The sequence below is a fragment of the Marmota monax genome, unplaced genomic scaffold (assembly GCF_021218885.2).
Source record: "Marmota monax isolate L192 unplaced genomic scaffold, Marmota_monax_Labrador192_F-V1.1 WCK01_AAM20220418_F8-fsc00050, whole genome shotgun sequence".
In the NCBI taxonomy this organism is placed as follows: Eukaryota; Metazoa; Chordata; class Mammalia; order Rodentia; family Sciuridae; genus Marmota; species Marmota monax.
Window position 1 is genome coordinate 8,293,579 of NW_026694552.1, and position 27,275 is coordinate 8,320,853.

At 36.7% G+C, this 27,275-nt stretch overlaps 1 protein-coding gene across 8 annotated transcripts in view; it reads left to right on the forward strand.

Annotated features, from left to right (window-relative positions):
- The window catches only part of Tmem164 (transmembrane protein 164), a 160,840-nt gene that overhangs the window by 56,910 nt on the left and 76,655 nt on the right, over window positions 1–27,275 (forward strand). For 7 of the 8 annotated variants that reach the window (XM_046420766.2, XM_046420767.2, XM_058571630.1 and 4 more), the window contains one exon: window positions 9,800–9,849. The exons of the other annotated variant lie outside the window; for it this stretch is intronic. In XM_046420766.2, the coding sequence (XP_046276722.1) occupies window positions 9,800–9,849 (50 nt within the window). The remainder of the gene's footprint in view (window positions 1–9,799; window positions 9,850–27,275) is intronic. 8 annotated transcript variants of the gene reach the window in all.

The following is a 27,275-nucleotide window of genomic DNA, read 5'->3' on the forward strand; positions in this document are numbered from 1 at the left end:
ACTCCTCTTAGCAGGCAAATAATATTTGGTGTGGATATATGGCACATTTTGTATATTTATTTGTCCATTGATGAGCATTTGAGTTGTTTCTTCCTTGCAGCTATTAAGAATAATGTGCTATGAACATCTATTTATGAGTTTTTGAGTGAATGTAGGCACTCATTTCTCATGGGTATGGAAATGGAATCTTTGGGTCATATGATAACTATGTTTAACCTGCCAGGGAACTGCCAGGCTGTTTTCTAAAGTGGCAACATCATTTTACATCCCCACTGACAGTGTGGGAGGGTTCTAGTTTCTCTACACCCTCGTGAACATTTGTAATTGTCCCTTTAATTTTAACCATGCTAGTGGGTGTAAAGTGTTATCTCATTGTAGATTTGATCAGCATTTCCCTGATGACTAATGATATCGAACATATTTTCATGTACTTATTGGTCGTTTGTATATTTTCATTGGAAAATGCTTACTCATATCTTTAGCCCACTTTTTAGTTGGATTATTTGTCTTTTTACGGTTGAACTTTAAGAACTAGTTATTTATTCTGGATACCAGATCATTATCAGATGCATGATTTGTTAAGTTATTTCTCCCAGTCTTTGGGTCATCTTTTTACTTTCCTAATAATGTCCTTTGAAGCACAAAATATTTTAATTTTGATGAAGTTGACTTCATGCTTTCTTTTCTTACTTGTGCTTTTGATGTCATATGATAGAATCAGTGGTCCTATTTTTATAGTTTTATAGTTTTTGCTGTTACATTTAGGTCTTTGATTGATTTTTGGATTAACTTTTGTCTGTGGTTGTAAGGTAGGGATCCAGCTTCTTTCTTTGCATGTGGATAATAATAACTAGCACCATTTGTTGAAGAGACTATTTGTTTCAACCATTGAATGGTATTGCCCCCTTGTTGATAATCAGTCATATAGGTTTATTTCTGTCCTTTCTTTGTGTGTGTGGTGTGTGTGTGTGTGTGTGTGTGTGTGTATGGACACAATACCTTTATTTATTTATTTATTTATTTTATGTGGTGCTGAGGATCGAAACCAGTGCCTCACACATGCTAAACAAGTGCTCTACCACTGAGCCACAACCCCCAGCTCTGGATTTTCAATTCTATTCCATAGTCTGTATGCGTATCCTTATGCTAGTGTTGCACTGTATTACTGTTGCTTGTGGTAAGTTTTGAGAACAGGTAGTATTCTTATTTTCAGGCTCTTTTCAGCTATTTGGGATTCTTTGCATTTCCTCGTGAATTTTCAAATCAGTTTGTCAGTTTCTACAGTCACTGGGATTCTGATAAGGACTGCAATAAATCTGTCACCTGAAAATTTTAAGAATGAGCATAACATGATCAGGGTGCTATTTTAAGACTAGGAACCTGGCAATAGTATATGAACTAGATTAAAGGAGGAGAGAGATGTCAGAGAGCTAGAGGTCAGATAGGAAACTGCTGTAGTAGTTTAAGAAAATGATAAGGGCTGAATTAGGCAAACAGTGAAGTCAGATTTGAGATATACTGAAGTAGCAAGATGATAGGACAGGGGCTGACTACATGTAGGAGGTTGAGAAAGATGGAGGTATCGAAGATAGCTCTAAGATTTGAAGATAGGCTTGGTGATTGACAATACCTTTTTTAAACTTTGTTTTGTAAATGATTTTGACAGAGAGTTCTAAAGATAATACAGATAGTTCTTGTATATCTTTCATCCAGGTTCCCCTAATGTTAACATCTTATATAATTATAGTACAGTTGTCAAAACCATTAACGTTGGTGTAGTGCCATTAAATAAACTACATACTCTATTCACATTCCATCAGTGTTTCCACTAGTGTCCGTTTTCTCTTCCAGCATCCAGTCCAGGGGCCCATGTTGCATTAAACTTTTCTCTTAGTGTCATCTAATCCATGACAGTTTCCTTACTCTTTTTCATAACCTTTATAATTTTGAAGAGTTCTCTTCAGTTTATTTGTGGAATGTCTTCAGTTTTGGCTTGTGTGATATTTTATTCATGAATAGATTAAGATTATACAGTTTGATTAAAATTATCATGGAAATGATGCACTGTTCTAGATATCATATCATGGTGTACATGATGACATGTGTTATTCTTGTCATACTAAACCCAGTCGCTTGCTTAGGGTAGTATCTCAGGTTTCAAACACCACTGCAAAATTTCTGTTTTTCTGTTTCTAATTAGCCAGTATCTTACGTACAAAATTGATAATACTTTCATCACTAATTACAGCATCTGTCAGTGGTTCTTGCCTGCAAGTTATTTCTGCAGTGTTTGCCTTTTGGTGACTTTGATTTCCTTCTTCCTTTTACCCTTCTCAGTTGGAGTTCTACTCGATGGAGGAGGTTCCTCTCCTCTCCCATTATGAGGAGCAATAGATAGGGAAGAAGTTAGGGAAAGAAGATGACAAGTTCAGATTTAGGCATGCCAGATCTAAAGTCCAAAGTGACACCTACTTGGAAATGTCCAAAAAGTGCTTCATACCTGCATAGAATCAACAGTTGAGGCTTTGATACTACAGCTAAGCACTATTATTCATTTTAGTGCAGAAATGTGGGAATTGAGGTTCAAGTGAAAATCAAGACCTGGTGAGGGATAAAACTGGCAAGGCGTCTGGAGGCCACAATGTTGAGGGCTTCAATTACCCTGTAAAGGGCTTTGGACTTTGTTCAGTAGTTTACCAATGGCAATTTAAGATTTGTCAGGAGAGAAAAATTGGGAATGAAATCCTGGCTCTGAGTGTGACTATAACATTGTGTGTAACAAGAGTGAGTCATCTAATGTCCCAAATTAAATGAAATCTCAAAACCCAGTGAGTACTTCGGGCTGTTGGAGAAAAGAGATTTGGTGTCTCTTATTAGAAAGGTCTTGTGGAAGAAATAGAACTTGCCATGGGCGTGGAAAGAATTTTCAGTGAGAGGAGAAGACAAAGGATATCCAGTAAGGATTAGGCTATTAATAGCTCATACTTATTATTTTTGGTGCTAGAGATTGAACCTAGGGGTACTCAACCACTGAGCCACATCCCCAGACGTTTTTTATATTTTTTATTTAGAGACAGGGTCTCACTGTGTTGCTTCGGCCTAACTAAGTTGCTGAGGCTGACTTTGAACTTGTGATTCTCTTGCTTCAGCCTCCCAAGCTGCTGGGATTACAGGCTTGTGCCACCTCCTGTACTTATTTCATTCTGCTTTAATATTTTATTCCTTATAATGTACCATGCACCAAACAAAGTATTTCAAGCATTCACTTTTCACGTTTACTCTATGAGACAGTACTATTGCAATCCACATTTGAAAGATGAGGAAACTGAGTCTATGTGGTGTAGTATCCTCTCCCTATAGGCAGCTGGACAAGAGAAGCCAAGTCATATATCAGAATGTTATTATGCGAGCAAAGAATTAGAACAAGTGAATTTAAATGAATTGCAAGTTTAGTTAGTATCAGCTATTGCTGATGTAGCTCACAGTAGGGTAGGACTTTCTATTGAAATCAGAATAATTATAACTTCTGTGTATTAAGGGCTAGCTATGTGCTAGGCATTGTGCCAAATACTTTGCTTGTCTTATCACAATTGATCCTCTCCAAAACCTGTGAGACATAGGTCCTATTTTTGTCCCTGTTTTATAGAAGAAAATTCCTCCCATCTCTTTCCCAAGGCCACAGTGCTAATGAGTGACAGAGTCAGCACGTGAATCCCTGTCTGTCCTGATTCTAAAGCCTGTGTTCATAACCAGTTAGCAATACTGCCTGTCCTCCTTCCTCCTCTTAACAGAGGTAAACTTGCTAGTGAGGCCAGAAAACTTGATATTTATGAGCCTGGGCATGGACATTATTACCACATATCTCTTTGAGGATCTCCTTAATCCATATCACTGTGGTTGGCCAACTCCATTCCTTCCTAAGGTGTAATTCAAGCAGGTTCAATCTACTCTGCAAAGTAGGAACTCTTTACTTTCCTTAATCTAAATCCTTAAGGAAAGCTTCTTTGTAAGCTTCTTACACTGACAAAAGTGGTAAATTCTCAGAAAGAGGTAAACTAAGGGAGGTACTGGATTACTGAAGACCAGCATTTAACCATGGAGTTTAGGGAACATTTCCTGGAGAAAGTACTTAATTTTGCATTTGAAAAGTAAATAAGAATTAGCCATAAGAGGGAAAGGTGGGAAGGCCATTGTGGAATCATGAACCAGAACTCACAATGATACTGTGTCTTGATGTTGGAGATTTAAATTTTAAAATTAAAATTAGGAAAACAATAGGTGACTCTATAATCCTGGGTTTGTAAAATTTTCAAAGTGTGATATCAAAGACCTAAGCCAAATGGAAAGGAAATGTCAAATATATCTGATTACATAAAGACAAAAAAAGTTCTCTACATAAAGAAAAAAACTACCATAAGCAGAGCTATGACAGTGACAACTTGGGAAAAATGTTTGCAATAAATGTCATAAGTCTGTATTAAATGTTATTAGTATGTAAATAACTCTTACAACTCAGTAAAGAGTGAGCATATCATTGAATTGTAGACGAAGTGCACAGATCATCACATCCCAAAAGAAAAAATATGCCTGGCCAATAAACACGTTAGAAAACAGTTTAATATTTCTGGTAATCTGAGACATGCAAATTAAAACAATAAACTCTGTGTATGTTTTGCCTTGAAAAGTTTTAATTAACACTTTAAATTACCTGTTAGCCAGTTTGCAGCAGAAGACACATTCTCATTTGTTCCTGGAGGGAGTATCAATTAAGTAACTTTTCTAGTATGAAGTTTAGCATGATAGGGCCAAAGGCCTTAAAACAATATACAGCCATGTCCTTGGGTTCCACATCCAGGGATTCAATCAATTGCTGAGGGAAAATATACAAAGAACATAATTGTGTCTGTACTTAACATATATAGATGTTTTCTGGACATTATCCTCTAAACAATATAGTATGTAATTATATAGCATTTACATTATATTAGGTATTATAAGTGATCTAGGGAGAATTAAATATGCAGGAGGATGAGCATAGGTAAATATTGATAGATAGATACTATTTCATTTTGTAGAATGGACTTGAGTATACTTTCATTTTGATATTTACAGGGATCTTGAAGCAAATCCCCCACAGATACCAAGGGACAGTGGTATTTCATTTGAAGAACAGTAAAGTCTCCTGTGAATGTGAACTAAGGAGATAGTATAGGAACTAAAAATGTAGACCTAACTTACATGTGCAAAAGGAAGATATTGGTTAGATAAATTGTTGCATATCCATATAATTGAATAAAATGAAGCTATCAGAAATGAGGCCATAGAAGCATATTGATAAACATGAAGTACATTCAGGATGCAGTTTGGCACCATGCATAAGACTGCCATGCTGGGAAAATAGGTGGAACCGGGAACAAAGAGGGCCTTGTCTGCTGCACATAGGATCCTGAGCTTTTTCTGTAGGTACTGGTAAGCCATGGAAGGATTTAAAATGGCAGATCAAAGCCATATTTTAGACAGATCCTTCTTGTAGCAGTGTGCCTGGAGGTTGGAGACTAGTGAAGAGATTATTGTAGTGGTCCTGAGGGAGATGATGTGGGCCCAAACATCTGAACATTAGGGAAAAAAAGCCTTAGGACAGATTTTGGGCAGCCCAAGGAATTAATCTTTCTTTTTGAGGGTAAGGTCATATGTACTTGTCTTTAGGAACACCCAGATAACTGGGTGCCCACATAGGAGGTAGAATAGAAGTACTGGTGCTGAAAGGACTGAGCCTGAGGAGGTTGTGGGCTAGGCTAAATAATACTCTTCTTTAGATGTCACTTTATTTCCTTTTCATTTAGTTCCTTCATGTCCCTTCACTGCTTAACCTGGCTAACCCGACATTGAGGATGATCTGTGCTTACTGGACCCTCTTTCCAATTACATTTCTCCTAGTACCAGCACTTCCTCCTCTGAACAAAAGCTTTCTCTTATTCAGGTGCTATGAAAATTGTGATATGTTCAGTCTGGTGTTGGGATAATGAACAAGCTGATGGGAAACTGAACAATGATGACAGTGAACTCATATGACTGGGGACAGTAATAGCAAGCAGGAAAAATGAAGGCTGAGAGGTTGGGTAGGAGAGGTGAAAACCTAGAGCCATAGCAGTTCAGAGGTGGAGGATGAACTGAGACAGCATCTGGTGGCTAGATTGGGTGCTTAGGAACCAGCTGCATTCACAGGTTTTGAGGCAGGAGAACCTTAGAGCACTATGAGGACCTTTCCTGGAGAAGCTAAAGGAGTATGGTATTGAATGGAATCTGTGGAATTTTCTGGGGGAAAATCAGCCCAAAAGACTTAAGTTTCATAAGGATTTAAGAATTACAAGAACCCACAAGACCGGGGTATGAGGCAGATTGGCATGATAATGAGCCTGCTTTGGCCGAATGCTGAACTCTGAAACTCATATGCATAAATGTGACTTGCTGTCTTGTTCAGTTTGTATTTGGGGATGTCTTTAGTGTAGAGTATAGATCTTGGGAACTGTCTGGTGGCATAGGCTTGAGTCATTGGGGTGAGTCCCTGAGCCCCATGTGGTCAAGGGACTGGGCTAGAGTCTGAAAAAAAAATAAGCCCTGACCTGGTCTGTCAGACGTTAGGTGGAAAGGGCATTAAACTTGAAGTTAGAGGGGTATCATCCGAAGGTTTGTCAGAACTCTCCCTCAGTGTCTTCATTTGTAACATGGGGTTTAATAATACAGCCCTGAAGTGGCAGTTCTTTGTAGGCTCCCTGCTCATGCCCTTTAATTCATGGGCTGAGCTGGACAGATTTTAGCATGAATATAGAGTAGCTGGTTGGAGCTGGGATAGGCTGAGAGTCATGCTTCCTTGTTTGCACCTAAAAGTGCCCTCTCTTCCTACTTTATTGTATCTCAAGGGATAGTTTAGTTTTCTGTCTTCTGGTCTCAAACGCATGCTACTAAAATTTGGAGGTGATTAGAAACCAACCAAGGAAGAAGGCAGGGATAATCAGGCAAGGGCTGGGGTACTTTGGGCTTCTAAATTAAAATGTTATTTTCACAAGGCTCCGTTGGCTAATAGTGACTATAGATGTGACCCTAGCATGATAGAGCCAAGAGGTTCAATGTCATAAATTTTGAAGTTGCTAAAGGAGGTCTTAAGATCACTGAAAATAGAATATGATGATTTTGGGGTTCTTTTTCAGATCCACTCTTCTGTATCTGATTTAAAGATCGTACTCTTCATCTTGATGATGGGAATAAACAGGCAATGAAGAAAGGCCAAAGTGCTGATTAGAATGACTTGGGCGCATGAAAGTAACTACTGGAAACCTCATTTAGAAGGAAGACTAGATTAGCTGCCTCTAAAGAAGTTAGCTTTGTGACTGATGGAGGATAATAGGACAACCAACTGGGTTGGAACTGGAGGCTTATTCCCTGTAGTATATTTCTGGACATCTGGCAAAGGGAAAATGAGAACCAACCAAATGGAGTTATAGGGAAATTGGTCCCCAAGAATCTGCTTAGCCCACCTTACCTGTGGGTATAGAAAAGTAAGACTTAAAAGTGAGACCCAGTGTCACATTTTTACTTCTCTGTTTAGCATTTTGGAAGTTTCTGGGGGTATTCCACAAGCTCAGGAAGGCTTGGCTCATTAGAGATTCCAGAAGTACTAAGGACCTTTCCAAGGTGGCTGGGGTCCCTGTCTCCTCAGTATACTGTAGCTTCAGAGTGTAGCCTTTGATGGGCCTGATGCTGGGTAACTATGTGCAGCCTTCAACTTGGTCCTTTGCCTAAGGTGAGTAACTTTACTGCTGGATCAGGGGTAAAGAATACCAGCTTTATTTCTTTCTTGCACTGCTCCTAAGGGGGTGGGCTAGGGAGTGGGAATAAGGTAATGTTTGCATAACGAAAATTCCAAGTCTACAATCCTTATCCCAAACTAGGAAGGACAGATATATTTAAAAAATCAGAATCCTTTGAAATTTACAAAGTCAGTACTATGCAAGGTAGAATATTTGACATATATTTTCAGGGGGCCCTGAAACAGCACTCTACAATCAAATTATTATTTTTATGGAAAATATGACTGTTTACCATGTGAGGTGGAAATAAATAAGGGTAAATAGCCTCACCTCCATTCAAGTAATGTTTTGCTACCACCTCTGATTTGAAAAAAAAAAAAAAAACAACCAAATTTTCATTTTGAGAGCTTTTTGGATTTGGCATTAAAGGATTGTAGACCTGTAATTATCCTTGGCTTTGTACTTTTAATCAAATTGATCCACAGGGGGAAAGGCACATTCTCTCTTGATGGCTTTTTCGTTGGAGGGGTTCTTTGATAAGGTATTGTGCAGGTGATGGACTCTGGGTCCTGTTCTTTTTAAGACCCCTTCTCTTCTATCCTTTTTCTTCTTCTTGGCAGGCATTCAAGCTGCCAAGCAGGTGTGTTTCCTTAATAATTTTCCTTATAGAACCCCTTTTTTTCTAAATGTAGACTCTGAGAGAAGGAAATATTAAAAAACATACACATGATAAACCCAGCAAGTCCATATTGCAAATAATATACATTCATCAGAGCTCTCAACAAGATAAGGACACATATTAGTGATTTCCTAAATATCACCTTTGAATCTCTGTAGGTAAAGGAACTTCACAAACATGAGTTTCATTCTTTTGTCTGCCTCTTAGTTCTGCATAATGTCTTGCACCTATCATAGTTCAGTCCAAGATCAAACATGCAGCATTTTGAGCTTATAGCAGGGGTTGAGCTCCTGGAGTTTTTATTTATTTATTTTATTTATTTATTTATTATTCCTGAGGTCCCAGACTTGTGCAATCAGAATACTTAATGGGAGAACCCAGGGATTTGCATGTTCAACAGCAAGTTTTGCAGCAGATTTTTTTTTTAAATCTCTTCATGAAACATTTGAGTTATTGACACATAGGTGAAAAGTCAAAGGGCTGTGGGTTTTCAAAGGTTGTAATCCAGGTTTAGATCACACCAAGTAGCAGGGAACTGATTCGTGTCTTAGAAGTACAAGATTCTTTTAGTTTGGTTTCACCTGAGAGGAGAATGAAAGAGTAAAACTCATCTAGGCATGCTTAGAAACAAAAGAATCAAATCAGAGGGAGATTTGGAACCTGGGGGTGGTATTTTGATAGGGTTGCCACAGAAAATAGAGGATACTCAGGTTAAATCCAAATTCCAGATAAACAGTGAGCAATGTTTTAGTATAAGTGTTCAATGTAATATTGAAGACCAACTTTTACTAAAACATTATTCATTGTTTATCAGGAATTCAAATTTAACTTGGCGTCCTGTATTTTATTGCTAAATTTGGCAGTGCTGGGTATTGATAAACCCACTTTCCTCCATGGGAGGCAAACCAGATGGCATATGTATGCGTGTTTCATGCTCAGAATCTATTTTTACATGCCCTGGGTTAAAAGCTTCTAAGACTGCCTACTTGTATCATATTGAAGTTAAAGCATTGAAGAATTGAGTCTTGTCACTTTCTCACAGACACACATTCTCTCTCACACATTTGCACACACATGTGTATGTGTGTGTAAACACAAACATGGACTTTGGAAAACCACCTTCTTGCCTTTTAAATTTTTTACATTTATTTTTTAATTCATACATCAAAACATAAAATTTTACCTTTTTAATTTTTATATTATATTTTTTGTATATGTTAGCGCTTTGGTTATTTTTTGTGTTATAAAAGTGACACCATCTCACTGTGTCTAGCATTTCTCTTGCTAACCATTCTTAATTCTTCAATTGCAGATCTTCCTCCTGGCCTGTCCTCCAAGTCCGGGAGCTATCGTGGTCTTCAAGTAAGAGAAAATTGTTTTTTGCTTTATTACCATTGCTCTTCAGTCTGTTTTGTCTATTTGATAACAAAGGATGATATGCTGTAAACACCTTGGCTTATACTACTTTATCTCTGGGTTTCTCCACGGAAGAAAAGTCTGTAAGGGCCCATGGAAACAGGAAAATGCTCTATGTTGTCATGTGGTTTTAGCTCTGACAAATCCTTTCTAGCCAATAGAAAGTGTCAAAAATGTATGACAACTGGGGATATAACTCAGTAGTAGATTCCCCTGGATCAATCCCTAGTACCGAAAAAAGAGCATGGAATCTGGGATGCTGAAATCCCATAACCTCTGTGAGCCTCATTTGCCTTTCTGAAAAATGGAGATGATAATAGGACTGCATCCTTGAATTGCTGTAAGGGTGAATGGGTTGATCCATAAAAAGGACTCAACAACAGTGCCTCATATTTATGTAAATGTGATGAAGTAAGAGCTACTATTACTGTAGAGACAAGGCACAAGGGATATGTGACTTGTTTTCCTTTATTTGGTTTCTCTGTCTTGTAAGATGTAAAGACATAGGAAAAACAGAAAAAATCAAATATAACCCCCTACCCAAGATTACAGACCTGAGTTTCCTGTACATGATAAATATGGAGTGTACAGTTTCCTGCAGTGATTGAAAGAAGGGCTTCAGCAGTTAAGCACACAGGCTAGGTTTGGATGGGCTTCCTTATTTATAGCTCTATGTTCTTGGGCAAGCCTCTGAGTCTATTTGATCTTCTGTAAAATGGATAGTAGTACCTACCATAGGGATATTTTCTTCTGGAAAAAAAACAGGAAAAGAAAGATGGTAGTGGGATCATAAAAATTAAAGGGAGATCAGTAGAGTAGAGGAAAGGGACCAGGTGAAGGAGGAAGGTAGGATAAGGGGAAATATTGAAGGATGATATTGGCAAAATTCCAAGTGTTACATTGTGTGTATATACTTAAATATGTAACAATGAATTCCACCATTGTATATAACTATAAATGCATCATAAAAATATGAAAAAAAGAAAGTATGACAGGTTGTATGGCCAAGGCTTGTTTCCTTGGAAGTTTTTGCCCTCCTTAATTTATTCTTAATAGTGTTCTGGTGGCCAGATAGCATCTTTCCCCTGCTTTTGCAGTATGATCCATCTACTCAACTGAGAAAGTGTTGCTTTATATTGAAGGAGACGGTTCTTGTTTTTATGAGTTTTTCTCCACATTTTTTGTGGATGCATTATAGTTGTACATAATTGTGGGATTTGTTGTTCAATATTAGTACATGCATACAATGTAACAATATAATTTGGTTATGAGTTTTATTTTCAAATGAAAGTTAAAATGAGAGAAAAATATCACCTTAATACAAGTCCTAACTCTTAAAAATAGCAAGAATCAAATCTATTAAAGTATATTGCAAGCAAATCTTGTTTCTCTAAAGGCAAGTTTACTTAATGAAATTATCTAGAGTCCTGGAACCCTCATTTTAACCATGAATTGTGACCATCTCACTTATCAAACCTTTTATTGGAGTTGCTAATGAGAAGCTGAATCAACTGAATTAATTTCATCTCTTTTGCCCTTCCCTGGCCCCCATTTCGGAGCTATTCGTGAGCAGTGAAATGGCCTCAAGCCAGAGGAAGGGAACAAGAAGTAAAGGGCTTGGCAGATCCTTGGATAATTGAGAGTGGTGTAAATGGCTTTCTGATTTACTTAAGTCATTAAAGTGTTAGGTAGGGGAAAAAATACCCCATTTGCTGCTTCAAATAGCTCTTTGAAATAGCCACTTAGTCTCTTGCCTTAGGTGAGTAACTTTCTGCTGGGTAAGGGGTAATGGATTCTGATTTTAGATATTTGTAACTTGGACAGCTTCTAAGGGATAGGGGATTTAACCCTGTCACCCTCTCCTTGATTTTCCAAAATGAGCTCAATTATTCTGTGTAATGTTTTTAAAGTCACATTTATTATTATTATTTCATTATGATGAAAGAAATAATTCATATCATAGAAAATACAGACACATAAAGAACTAAATAAACATCACCCCAATCTTACTCCCAAAAGATAATTTTGGTTATTTCCTTCCTTTTCAATAAGCAGAGGTCAAATTGTACATTGAGGTTTTTATTGTATCTTTTCTAAATTTAATTTAAAATTTATTTATACATTTATGCACATGTATGAATATACATAATATGATTTCTGGATTTATTTTTTATGGTGGTTCTTTTCTTTTCCTTTTTGTGATTGGCTTCTAGCTCTATCTTTCCACACCATAATTTCCAAAGCAATATGCATTCTTTTATGTTGTTCTTCATGGACATAGGAACACACACACACACACACTCATAATTGTGTAGGTTGTGGTATATTTTTGTTGTTGTTCATTGTTCATCTTACAGTTAGAGTCTTATACATACCTTAACATATCTTTTTCCACTCAATAATATCTCATAAAACCTATCAAAGCCTATTAGTATAGATCTTATTCTTTTATAAAGCTGCAAATTATTTCACAGAAATAATAATTTATCTAGTGATTCCCTTATTAATGAACATTTACTTTCTTTCCAGATTTCTGCTGCTAAAATCCATGGTGAAATAAACATTATGCATGTGGCCTTATATACTGTTGATTTAAACTTGTAGATGGATATATATGAATGTTTATATATAAATATGTTTGTTAACAGATGATGCCATATTGATTTACAAATAAGGCTGTTATACTTTATTTTTTGTTTTTGTTTCTAATATATGAGATTATTATTTTCTCTATCTCTGTAAACAATAGGTGTTATGATTCTTTTATAATAGGACAACCTAATGAATGTATTTCCTTGGCTACTAATGAATTTCAGTATACTCATTTCTTTTTTATTGTTCCATCAAACTTATTCTTTGAATTCTATATTCATATCATCTGCCCATTTTCCTATGGATTATTTATATTTTCCTCAATTGGTGAGATGTCCTTTACATTTTAGGTGCTGGCCTTTTATCTGTCATTATTGTTTGCTCATGGATATAGCTATATAATTTCTTTAAATGATGTAACTTTTTATAGCTTTATTTTATTCATTTATTTTTTATGTGGTGCTGAGGATTGAACCCAGGGCCTCACATGTAATAGATAAGTGCTCTACCACTGAGCCATAACTTTAGCCCACATATAATTTTTTTTTTACATTTTTTTCATATCCAAAGATGATTCTCTTTATAACTTCTGGATTTCTAGTCATGTTTAAGATTGTTTTATCAAAGATGGAAAACAGCTGAATAGCCATGTTTGTCAATCATTAAATGTTTTATATACTAGGGTCTATTTATTGACTTTCTATTCCATTTTATCTATTTGACTATTTTTTCTTTTCTTTTTTTTTTTTGTATTGGGCATCGAATCCAGGGGCATTTCACAACTGAACTACATCTCTAGTCCTTTTTATTTTTTATTTTGAGACAGGATCTTGCTAAGTTGCTGAGGCTCTCTCTAAGTTGCTGAGGCTGACCTTGAACTTGCAATCCCCTTGCCTCAGCCTTTCTAGTCACTGGAATTAGAGATATGCACCACTGCACCCTGCACTATTTATCTGTGTTTTATTTTAATCAAAGTCACAGTGATTTGATTGCATTAGCTTAAAATATTTTTGGCTATTCTTTGGCACTTTTTCCTAAATAAACATTTTAAGATCATTTTAGCCACTACCCACCAACCCTATTAGGATTCTAAATATAATTACATTAAATGTATAATTTAGTTTTTTATTATATTGTTATTTTAATCTAAGAAATAGTATTTTCATCTATTCAGATCTTGTTTTATATCTTTCAGTTAGATCTGTCCTTTTCTTCTTATCTAATCAAAGCCTTTGTTGATTCATTTATTCCTCAAGAACAGCTGTTTTCTCTGTTATGCATGTAATATTTTCCCCATTTCCAAGTGCTTCCTTCTAAAAATAGAAAAAAAATATTACTAATTTCAAAATATTTATCTTATGTTTTATGTTACCAAATTTTTTGTTAGTTCTGCTAAATTTTTAATTTTTTCTTTCCAGTGGTTTTAAATTATTTCATTTTCTTGTTGCATTTATATGAAACTCAAAGAGCTAATTTTTTAAAAAAGGTGCTGGTAGACTAGTCTGCCTAAAAGTGATTATAAATTGAGATATTATCTGTGTTCCTCCATATTTGCTGTTGGTGTTTATTATTTTATTATATTTAATTTATTTATTTACTGAAGATATTATTTAAAGAAGGGAATTCTTTCTGTATTTTATCAAATGCTTTCTTAACATCTGTTGATCATGCTGGTTTTGTTTTTCATTTAAGTTTTTTGTTGTTTGTTTTTGCAGTGCTGGGGATGGAACCTAGAGTCTTGCACATGCTAAGTGAATGCTTTATCACTGAGCTACACTCCCCGCCCTCATTGAAATTTTTGATACAATGAATTATGTTGATGGATTTTCTTGTTTTGAACTACTCTTCTGTTACTAAAATGAACCCACTGTTCATAGTGCATTATTATTTTGATACATTGCCAGAGTTAATATTTTATTTAGAACCTTGCTTCAGTAAACATGAGTGAGGTTGGAGTCATTTTTTTGTATTCTTTTCATCAGATTTTGAGGATTAAGTTATTGTGATTATGTAAAATGTACAACTGAGTGCTTTTTCTTTCTCTCTGGTCTGTAATACTTTGTTAACCCTTAGAATGTATGTGTCCATTAGCCAGGCACAGAGGCATATGCCTGTACTAAGCAACTAAGGAGGCTGAGGCAGGAGGATGACAAATTTGAGACCCTGGGGCTGAAAATGTGGCTCAGTGGTTGAGCAATCCTGGGTTCAATTCCTTGTACTGCAGAAAAAGAAAAGGCAGAAGGAAGAAATTATGTGTTCTTTAAAGGTCAGATGAAATTCACCTGTGAAGCCCATCTGTTCTTGGTTCTCTTGACCCATAATCACCTTTCCAGTGTTTTCTGTGATAATCTATTTAAATCATTTTGTCTTTGTTTTGGCCATTTGTATTTTGCTAGGATATTATCTATTTCTTTTAAGTTTTTAAATTTCTTAAATTTAAAATTTTTATTTAAGTGTTTAGCATCGTATAATTTTATTCCATTGTGTGGAGATACCATATGCATTGTGAAGTTGAGAATCCTTTTAGAAAGTAGACAGCTTCTATTTAAAATAATAACTCTGCCTGATATTATTATGAATTTTTACTGTTTTCAAAGTATTTTGTCTTCAATTAGCTCACCTAATCCTTTAAATGATACTGTGAGCTGGGAAATACATTATGCACACTACAAATCAAGCAGTTGGGGGCCAGGAAAGCAAGCTTACTTAGTGGCAGGGTCAGCATTCCTTTTCTTTTCCTGTTAAGGTGCATAATTAGGTTTGCTGTGTGCCTAGGCATAGTGGGAAACACCCAGTATGGACTATCTCTTTTAATCCTTCCAACGAACCTGTGTGGAAATACTAATGGTATCCTTAGTTGGATCAAGGAAACTGAGGCTCAGAAAGTTTCGGTGGCTTGTGCATGGTGCCTGTGGGATTTGATACAATGTCTCTCTGACTCCAGAGCCCATGTTCCTAATCACTACCTTATGTTGCTAAAGTGAATATTTTCTACTATTCTATTATTGTTTAAAGGGTTAAAAGCACGAAGTCAACTTATTTACAATTCCATACAGCTCAGTGCACGCAGATGGGCACTATTGTGGTTTCTATACCAGTATCTTGTGGGCTCATTGATTAGCATTGTCTACTGTCTCTTACTTTCTGCATTGGTCCCTTACTGTGACAGCCTTGTATGATTTTGCCAGCTTCCCAGTGAAAGCAGGGTTTAGCATGTTCTTTGTGGAGACAAGCCCAGTTACCGCAGGAAAGGCATTATGATACATGTAACAACTTTATGCTCCAAGCAGGGATAGTACTGGCAATTCTTTTCTGGGGTGTGCAAGGGGCAGGATTCTCTACAGGGTTCCCGTGGTACATTTTTAAAAATTTAATTCTTACATACATGACAATAGTGGAGTGCATTACATTCATAATTATCCATTCACAGCACAATTTTTCATAACTCTGTATATAGAGTATGTTCATGCCAAATTATGCCATTATACATGAGCTCTCTTATTATTATTTTTTGCATTACAATTCTTAATGCACCTTTATACCACAATTTATCATATCTCTGTTTGTATATAAGGTATGTTGACACCAAATTCGCATCTTCGTTCATGTATTTTGTATAATGATGACCGTCTCCTTCCACTATCCGTGGTGCATTTGACAAGGGGGAATGACAGTTTTCCAGTGTTCTGGCTTTGTCCTAGGCCGTTTCATTTATGTGTACATTAGTTGAAACATGACTTGCTAAGTTCTCTTGTTGTAGCCTGCTGCTGGAAAGGCTGCCTCAGCTTAAACCATGCATCCAAGATGTGCAGCTAAAATTGGAAGGGGTTTCTATGCAGCCCACCACCACATCAGTCTTGGGAAGGATGCATCCTTCCTTTTCCTGGTTCCTGACTCCTCTTTGTGAGTGCTCATAGCAGCACCAGAATTATTTGTTGAATTGTGTCTGTACATACAATGCCGTTCTGTGTCTCTTTGAATCTAAGCCATTTTCTTTTTAGTCATTTGGATGATTTAAATGGCTTTTTCCTGAAGAACAATCCACCAATACTTTCAACATCTAACCACAGAATTCTTTCTATTACTCAATTCCCAGTAAAACCAATGCAGTCAGCCCTTCATATCTGTGAATTCTGCATCCATAGATCCAGTCATCTGCAGCTTGCAGATATTTGAAAAAATATTCATCTGTTTTGAATATTTTCTTGTCATTATCCCCTAAATAGTAGTATATAATGACTATTTAGATAGTTTGTATATTATATCAGATATTTTAATTGATCTAGAAAAGATTTAGTGTACCTTGCAGCAGGGTGTACATAGGTGATATGCAAAAGCTACACCATTTTATATAAGAAACTTGAGCATCCGGGGATTTGGCATCTGCAATAGGTCCTGGAACCAGTCCTCCAGGTATAATGAGGGATGACTGTATATTCTTAGAGATAATTTTGAACTCACTGTTCTACTTCCAAGTTTGATAAAAGTTATCTGTCTCATTGACTTTTAGAGAACCTATCCAGTCCCATTATATGAATCAGCTTGCCAGACCAGTTCTTAATAAGTAAGATTTGTTTTTGAAAATCCAAGGGAGAGGAGAGCCAAGAATTCCCTTAGCTCTCTCACACATCACTTGTATCTTCTCTCTTCTCTATGCTCTTTTCCTTAGTTCTTTTAAATTTCATTATAGAAAATTTCAAACATATGCATATTTTTATTCATATGTAGTCATTTTATTTTACTTACAGTACTGGGGATTGAACTCAGGGGTGCTCTACAACTGATACATCTCCCCCCCTCCTTTTTTTCATTTTTTATCTTGAGACAGGGTCTTGTTGTTATACTGAGGCTGACCTCAAACTTATGATCCTTTTGCCTCAGACTCCTAAGTCACTGGGATTACAAGCATGTGCCATCATACCTATTTTTTCTTTTGCCATTTATATATTTTATTCTCTAAGATGGTTAATTCATATTCTCAGTTTTATATTGGAGTATTTTTCTTGTTGATTTGGATGAATTTTACATGCATAAACGTATAAATCCTCTATGACTTTTGTAATGAATGTTTTCCCTACATTGCCTCTTAATGAATGTTCTAATGATTCATTTTATGGATGTTAGTTTTGCATTTTTTGGTGAAATTGATTGATCTACAAACTATATTAATTTCTTCCAATGGTTTTTACTTGAAAATATTTCCCATTTTAAGATTAGAGAATTAAATTTAAAATGTGTTTTTTTTTTAAATACTCAATTTGTAAATCCACCTAAAATTCATTCTGTGAACAGCATGAAGTAGGGATATAGCTTATATTTCCCCCTAGTCATTTATTCGTGCACCACTGAATAACTGTTTACCTATGATTATTACTATTTCACTTGTAGTATAAATCTTTACATATGCTAGGATTTATTATAGAGACTTCTACTATTCTGTTGATCTCTCTGTTGGGGTTGCAACCAGCTTTATATTCTTGTTTTTGCAACAAATGGTAGGCCAAATTCTCTGCCATCTCCTAAACCTACCACTTTACCTACAGGTTTTTCTTAGGTAGTATCAACCATTTAATGAACTTAAAAAAGTTTTTCTCAGGTGCTCCCCTAAATCTTACTAGGATTTTGACTGGAGTTACGTCAAACCTAATATCATTGGCATAGTTACAACATTGAGTCTCCCCATTCAGGAAGAGACATGATTTATTTTTTCATGTACTTTTCTTTTATGTTCTTCAGTTTTTTTTTTTTTTTTGTGTGTGTGTGAGAGAGAGAGAGAGAGAGAGAGAGAGAGAGAAAGAGATATTGTGTGTGTTTCCCACATATTTCTCACTAACATCATTCCTGGGCAGTTGTACTTTGTGATATCATTTATTATATTTCCCAAGTAATTATTACTGGTGCATAAGAAAGGTTTTGGTTTTTTAAAAAAATTTTTTTTATTATTGGTTGTTCAAAACATTACATAGTTCTTGATATATCATATTTCATACATTTGATTCAAGTGGGTTGTGAACTCCCATTTTTCCCCCGTATACAGATTGCAGAATCACATCGGTTACACATCCACGTTTTTACATATTGCCATACTAGTGACAGTTGTGTTCTGCTACCTTTCCTATCCTCTACTATCCCCCCCACCCCTCCCCTCCCCTCCCTTCTTCTCTCTCTACCCCATCTACTGTAATTCATTTCTCTTCCTTGTTTTTTTTTACCCTTTCCCCTTGCTTCCTCTTATATGTAATTTTGTATAACAATGAGGGTCTCCTTCCATTTCCATGCAATTTCCCTTCTCTCTCCCTTTCCCTCCCACCTCTCGTCCCTGTTTAATGTTAATCTTTTTCTCATGCTCTTCCTCATTAGAAAGGTTTTGATGTTGTATGTTTGTTTTATATTTGGCTACCATGCTTATTTCTAATAGCTTTTCAGCTTTTTCCCTTGAATTTTTTTTAATTTATATATGACAGCAGAATGCATTACAATTCTTATTACACATATAGAGCCCAATTTTTCATATCTCTGGTTGTATACATAGTACATTCACACCAATTTGTGTCTTCATACCTGTACTTTGGATAATAATGATCATCACATTCCACCATCGTTTATTACCCCGTGCCCCCTTCCTTTCCCGAACTCTAAAGGGCAGAGGGGTTGAATTATTTTGAAAAGTAATCATCAAATCCTATATGGTAACTTTGTCTCCTTTTAGGGAACATTTTTTTTTCTTTTTGCCTTAAGCCTCATTGAATTTGGCCAGACCTTCTGGTATAATCTTAAATAATAATAGTACTGGCAGGGATCCTTTTCTTGCTTCTGCTTTTAATGGAAGTATTGTTAGTGTTTCACATTATTTGACTCAGATGGTTGGTTTAGATTAGATGTTCTAATATTAAGTAATTACCTTAAATTATCAAATTTTTTAAAGAATACTTTTTTTTTGAAGGGCTGGGGCTATAGCTCACTGGCAGAGCGCTTGCCCAGCATGAGTGAGGCACTGGGTTCTATCCTCAGCACCACATAAAAATAAACAAATCAAATAAAGGCATGCTGTCCATCTACAACTACAAAGTTTTTTTAAATACTTTTTTGATAATTGTGGGGATCAAACCCACGGCCTTACACTTGCTAGGCAAGTGTTTAGCTTGCACCTACAGCCCATGAATGGTTAATAAATTGAGCTAATGCTTTCTGGGAATCCGTGGAGTGGTTCATTTGTGTTTTCTTCTTTCATCTTCTTATTTGGTGTATTATAGTAGCAGATTTTCTAATATCAGCTGTGGTAGGATTTCTAAGATAAACTTTCCTTTTCCTCTGTATGCCTGTGAGGGACTCAGATTTATCTTTTGTAACATGAATTTTTTGCCTTTTGCAACCTCCAGTTTGAAACTTACTTGTGCTGTTACAATACAAATTTCTTTGAAATTCTTTCTTATTTTCCTCAGGTTTCTTTTCACCCTTGTCATTCCTTCTCAGTGTGTTTTATTCTAGTGGCTTTCTGTACCTGTTCCAGAGTCCAGATTTTCTTTCATACTATTGAGGATACAAATAGTTTTCTAAACTATTTTTTTGGGGTCATATACTAAATTCAAACATTCATACTACTTCCAAGTCTATAGAATGATATTCCTCTCCCTTGTGCTGTCAGAAGTTTTCATAAGAACCAAACTGTTTTTTATATGTCTATGAGTATTCAAAAGTGAATTTATGTGTAGACTGCCTTTGAGTATTCTCATGTTCTCTGTGGTGTTGGTTAGAACCACTTTGCCCATCCATACTTGGCATGCAGGGTGATGCACATGACTTTTAGCCCATTTCCCAGTGTCTAATGGCTATTTGTGTAGTGGGTTCTGCTGGGCCAATATGGAATTATCTATTCCTCCTACTAAGCTCTCTGATACTCTGAATAGATAATGTAAAAACCAATAGCCTCCCACATGCATGGCTACCCGATTATACTCGTGTGGGTTCTTTTCCAGGATACAACATGCCAGCACCAGTTCTACCATATTCTACTCTTGATTTGGGGTAATTGGCATTTCTAAATGGATATAGACCAATTTGGGGATTGCTGATTTTCTCCAAAAGTAATAGAACTAATGTCTATCTAGTTTGCTGATTATTAAATAAACTCTCAGTTTGTAAGTCATGAGGCTGATGGTGATGGAAGGATTTGGTATCTTTCTGTCTTTATCCTGGTTTCTGGAAGCTGCATCACGAATTGACCACAGATTTTTTTTTCTTACTTCCTATGAGCCATGTTGTGAATGGAGATTTCTCCAAGATTCTGGCTATAGTATAACAATCAGTTTAAGTTTTCAGTGATTTGGGGAACTTTATCTTTTTCTGTGTCTTCATAAGTATTTCACCTGTGAAGTTGGGAGAGACTAGGTTAAGTGCTTGTTAGCCAATTGCTATCTTATTTTATTTATTTATTTTTAATATATTTTAGTTGTAGATGGGACACAATACCTTTATTTTATTTATTTACTTTTATGTGGTGCGGGGATGGAACCCAGTGCCTCATGCATGCTCGGCAAGTGTTCTACCACTGAACTACAACCCTGTCCCAATTGCTATTTTAAATTAGAAACTGTATGTGCATTTTGGAATAGAGCAGAAGTAGGCATCTTTTTTTTTTCCCCATAGATGTCCAGATAGTAAATATTTCAGACCTCAAGGGCTGTATGAGCTCTGTGCTTGAACTATTTAACTCTGGTTATAGCAAGAAAGCAACATGGCAATATGCAAATGAAAGAATTTGGCTGTGTTCAAATAAAAGTTTTATTTACCTAAGGTGGACATGGTAGCAATTACCTGTAATCCCAGTGACTAAGGAGGCTGAGGCCGGAGGATTGCAAGTTCAAGGCCATCATGGGCAATTGAGACCCTGTCTCAAAAACCTAGACAAAAGAGCAACAAGACCAAACTTTACCTACAGAAAGACCAGATGCAAAAGTTCTGTAGATGGCTGGTGGTAATATTTGCACAATAATGTAAATGTAATTAATTCCATAGAACTGTACAATTAAAAATAGTTAAGATAGGAAATTTTATTTATACATATATAATTTTATCACAGGAAAAAAAAAGGCCAAATCAAGAAGACTATATTTTGCTGACTCTGAGTTTAAAGGAATTAGATCTAGCACACATGGAGAGGCAGAAGCTGGTTCTAAGGGATTATTTGATACAACAGGTCAGTGGCCTTGCTAATAAGATAGAAGGCAAGGAGAGAGAATTCTTGAGTATTTAAAAGGAGTACCTTAGCAGGGCTTAGGGAATTCTGGAACGTTGTAGTGCACCCTAGTGATGTCATAATTTGCTCTTTGGGGATGGAAATAACAGTGTTCTTATTCATATATTTTGATATAAGAATCAGAGCAAGGGTTTTCGCCTTCCAGAGGTTTGGGAAACCCCAGCCACCATCACAAGTGTTCATATCAGAGGTATCATTTTTATTTTATTTTTTCTTAGTATTTGATAGACCTTTATTTTTATTTATTTAATTTTTATATGTTGCTGAGAATTGAAGCCAGTGCCTCACACATGCCAGGCAAGTGTGCTACTGCTGAGCTCCAGCTCCAGCCCCATATTGGAGGTATCTTTTGAATAGATTTTTCCTTCCTTCCTTCCTTCCTTCCTTCCTTCCTTCCTTCCTTCCTTCCTTCCTTCCTTTCGTATAGGGAATTGAACCCAGGGACACTTTATCACTGAGCTATATATCCCCTGTTTGTTTTTTTTTTTAATTTTGAGACAGGGTCTTACTAAGTTGCTGATGCTGATCTTGAACTTGTGATCCTCCTTACTCAGCTTCAGAGTCACTGGGAGCATGCCACTGTGCCTGGTGTATCAGAGGCATCTTAAAAGTTAGCCAGTCCTTCCTTTGTGCTCACTGTTCAAATGGTGACTATCGATGCTTCCTGTAGATGATCCTGATTCCTTCCAAACTAGAAAATCCTAGCTTTTAAATTGTTAACCACAATGGAGTCATTAGATAAAAGAACAATCCCCAGCTTGAGTCAGCTGCCTCTGCAGACTCCAGGAGAAGATTCCCACTAGTTGGCTGGAGACTTCGGTCCTTCTATCTGGAAACAGTGCTACCCTCCTAACCCTAAGTGTTTTTTCTCTCAGTGGCATAAAGAGGACACTCTTTACTTCTGAGCTCTAGCCTCAGTAGCCCTGAACTTGACCAAGACCTGGCAGGGGCCTATATTCCAAGCATGGTCTCTCATATTCCCAGGGCTTGGGGCTAGTGGATCAAGTTTCTGTTTAATGTTGTCCTTAGAGGAGAGTGAACATATCCAGGCCCATTATCCTCCCTATTCTGAAGTTGGAGGAATGATAAGATCTTGAGACTAGGGGCTGAAGAAGCTATTAGTCCTGTGACTGCAGCCCTGGGTCTGAGAAAAGCTTTGTAGAGCTTGGCAGTTTCCCAGTCTCCCTGTTGGGTCTGTTATCCATGCTGAAGGAGAGCATCGTTATCACATTGTGGAAAACATTCTTTCCCTTTTCCCAGTCTCCATGGATCCCACCAGCACAGAGGGCTCTAATTCTCTGCTTGCTCTTTGGTGTCCTGGTTGCTGTTTTTAAAGGACAGTTTCACAAAGGACCAGGAGCTTCTTAGATAAGCTAGCATTTGGGACTCATTCTCTCTGAGCTGAGATCTTAAAGGAATAGATGAAAGAAAAGAGAATGACAGGTAAGGTTTTTCTGGCTTTGGGTTGTGATCAGTTTACATGCCTTGTGAGCATCCATCACTTAATGTGCCAGGTTATCCAAATGTGTGCAGCAAGGATGGGGGGCCTCATGGAGTGAGTCGCTGAGTGGTGCATTTTGAATGGCAGTGAACTCTTCCCCCACCCTGCTCTGGGTAAGAAAAGTGCATCACAGAGAGCTGGCATGCATCCTTTGCCTCTGGAAGCATACTGTACCTGCCTAGCACTAAAATCTTGAAATCTGCTCATCTTCTTGTGCACATGGAAAGGAGTGGATTTGTGATGCAAGTGGGATTATTTGGTCATGAGTATCTGCTGACTCAGTCTGGAGAGGCTTTTGAAGGAGAAGAGATGAAATTTCATCTGTGCTGCAGGGAGGAGGAGATGCATTGCTGGATGGAGAGAGCAATATAGGCTGGGTGTGAGTCAAGGTAGGTAAGGCAAGCTTGGGGCTGGGTGAGGGGAATTACGGTAGCCTGACATATGATAATTGCATTGCAAGGTGGATACTCTGTTGGCCTTCGGGCCACATGATATTAGGATAGTTCAGTAGCCTATTAACTCTTTTCTAGATTCTATTTCTTATATTCACCTACTTTTAAGCAGCATGACTTTCCCAGGGAGCCTGAGATCTCTGGGATTGTCCTGGGGTTATAAGATGGACTCAGGTTGAACCTGTGGTGTGTTATTGTCTGGGAAGAGCTTTACATCTCAGCACCCCTTTTCACAGAGCTCCTTGAACCAGCTGCTCTGAAACCTGAGAGGTCTCAACTTAGTTTGGGGTAATGTTAAAAAGGCACCTTTGCCTCAGAGGTGGGTGCTTTTAGGCTTACCTTTGGACTGATTGCTGAAAAGGGTGTTTGAGAAACTGCCTCTAACCTGAGCAGCTTAATTAATAGCCCGTTCTTGGCAAGAGAGAGAAAGTTCTACATATGAATGTTGTAGATTTAAATGGGAAAGAGATCAGGGACTTAGAGGATTAACAATTCATGGATATCAGTTCCTTTTTTCTGTGGAATGCCACTCAGGTGCCTTCTTTTCATGTGTCTGGGTCCTGCCTTGAATTCATATACAGACTTAATGCTTAGAAGAGGGAGGAAGCTTTCAGGTTCTTCACAGGTCTCTCTTCCTCATCTCTACACAATGGAAGCTGCCTTTCTTCTCATATATGCATATTCAATTTTGTCTTCTACAAATTTTCTGAAAGTTCTCTGAAGGTTTCCAGAGCAGGGACTGATTTTATTTTTTTCTTCCTCCTGGACTGCTATGCTTTAAATGTGTGTTCACATGGGAATCACCTCCAGGTAAAAGGTTGGCAAGAGATCTAGATAACTTTTCCTATCTGGGGAAACATGGAAAATAGTACTCAACAGAGGAAGGGGGACTGATCATTTGGGGCCTCTTTTTACTTTGTCAGTCCAACCAGTCCTTGTGGAAGCAAAATGAGGAATCTCATACATTGGACAAAAGCAATTCCAATAAAGAACAATACAGCATAATAGATAAGATTTGGGCAAGATACGTAGGAATTGTGCAGTCAGTAATGAAGAAGTAGAAATGTTTCAGTTTTATTAAAAAAGTAATCCATGCTCATAGTAAGGGAAGAAGTCAAACATCACAGAATACAATAAAGAATACAATAAGTATGACTGATAATTCCTGTTAATATGTCGGTATAATTTCCTCACAGTCGTGTGTGTGTGTATGTGTGTGTGTATCCAATTCTTTCTAAAAAAAATTTAGTTACATGTAGATGAACACAATACCTTTATTTATTTTTATGTGGTGCTGAGGATCAAACCTAGTGCCTCACACAAGTGAGACAAGCACTCTATCACTAAGCCACAACCCAGCCCCAATATATACTCAATTTTTAGACATAAAATAATGAGTATTCTATATGCTACTTTGTAATATTTAAAAAGTCAACATATCACAGTCTTTTTACCACCTTATTATATATTGCTCTAAACATTATTTCTAATAGCTTGAGAGTATTCCATTATTTGGATGAATGTAATGTAATGTATTTAAACAGTGCCCTGTTAATTTAACATTTGGTTTATGGGATAGATATGTTTTTGAGGGGTCTTGAATAATGCAGTGAAATTTGATGGGCCAGGTTATACTTGTGCTTCTTGTACTTGCTCTGTGATCCTGAGTGAGAATTAAAGCCCCAGTCTTCACTTCCTCATTTGAAAAGAATACTATTAATAATAACAACTACCTCCTTAACTAGTTAGTGACAATTAGATGAGATGACCCATGTAAATTTCTTAGCATGGAACCTGACATATACTAACTACTCAATATATATAGCATTATCCTTGTCTTGACATTACCATTTCTGTACACCTTACTGTTATAATTTGGGGATGAAAATTGCTTTAATACAGGTAAGTACAATTCTAGAACCTTTACGATTGTGTGGCCCCATTTAGTCCAGTACAAGGAAGTGAGAAAACATTGGCTGCAACCAGGGAATTGTCTTTGTGCCCACAAGCAAAGTTATGCTAGCTTTCCTATTGTACTTGCCAAGTTTGTTTTTCCCCTTTCTCTGTTTTTTTATGTTCAAATTGTTATTCTGAAAATATTCAAACATAAAGAAGAGTGAACAGGGCTGTCCACTGACTGACCATATGACCTTCATCTAGATTCAGTAGTTCTTATGCTTTCTGATCTGTGAGTTCTGAAATGCAAGAGATTAGTTGTATTTCCTGCTGAATGATAGGTCTGTGTCAGACAGCTGACAACAGAAGTATACTTTCATATCATGAGCTTATACAAAAAGAAGGCCAGTGTGGAAGGACCCTGGACTTTGTATGGTAGAACAGGTTTCTTGTATTTATAATAAAAATCACAAAAAGTAATCTCAATATATCTGCCAATGTGGAAAGAAAAGATGTCCATCAATATGACAGTGGATAAGTAACTTGGAGTACATTCGTACAACTGAATGTTGTATAGTGGTAAAAATCATCTTCATTCATTGACATAAGTAATTAGAGGAAGCCATGATGAGTGAAAAGTGTGATTTGCAGAAGGATATATATATTAAATATATAGTATCATATATTTAATGACATGAAAATGAAACAGCATGTCATAGTTTGTGTATACAAACATAATAAACATATAAAAACATGGATAGAAAGAAAGCATACTACTTCAGAATTCAGGTTCCTGTTGGTGGGGAGTGGGTCAGATGAATGCTATTTAGGAAGGGTATACACAGAGCTTCAGTGGAATCAATAATATTCAGGCTTCCTTAAGTGGGTCAGAGGACATATGAGTATACATTGTATGATTTTTAAAATACTTTTCTGTTTGAAAATTTCAAGGAAAATTATAGGGTGAGAAAGCATTGTTTAAAAGGTTTAGGATCTTGGATCACTTTGTGGGTGTGAAAGCTGAGATTGGGAGAACTGTGTTTTGCTTCTCATGTATATTTTGAATTTTATCATATAGTAAAATTGAGTTTTTCAGTGTAATTTTGTGTAGATTTCTGTGACTGCCACTACAATTAGGGAATTGAATAGTACCATTTCTTCTAAGAACTCGTTATACTGTCCCTTTAGAATAATAACCACATCCATAAAACCTGGCAACCACTCATCAGTTCTCCTTTACTATAGTTTTATTGTTCAGGGAATATCATACATATGGAACCCTATTATATGTAATCTTTTGAGAGTAACTTTGTTCATGCAGCATAATGCTGCATGAGATTTATCTAAATTCTTGCATGTATCACTTGTTCACTCATTTTTATTTATGAGTAGTTTTCCATGTCTGTGTTTATCACAGTTTGTTTATTTACTCATTGAAGAGCACCTGGACTGGTTTCAAATTTTGGCTATTACAAATAGAGTTGCTAGGCTGGGGTTGTAGCTCAGTGGTAGAGCTCTTGCCTAGCATGTGTGAGGCACTGGGTTCAATCCTCAGCACCACATATGAATAAATAAGTAAAATAAAGGTCCATTGACAACGAATAAATAGCGTTGCTGTGAATACTTGTGTGCAGGTTTTTGCAGAAACATGAATTTTCATCTCAGGAGGGTAAAT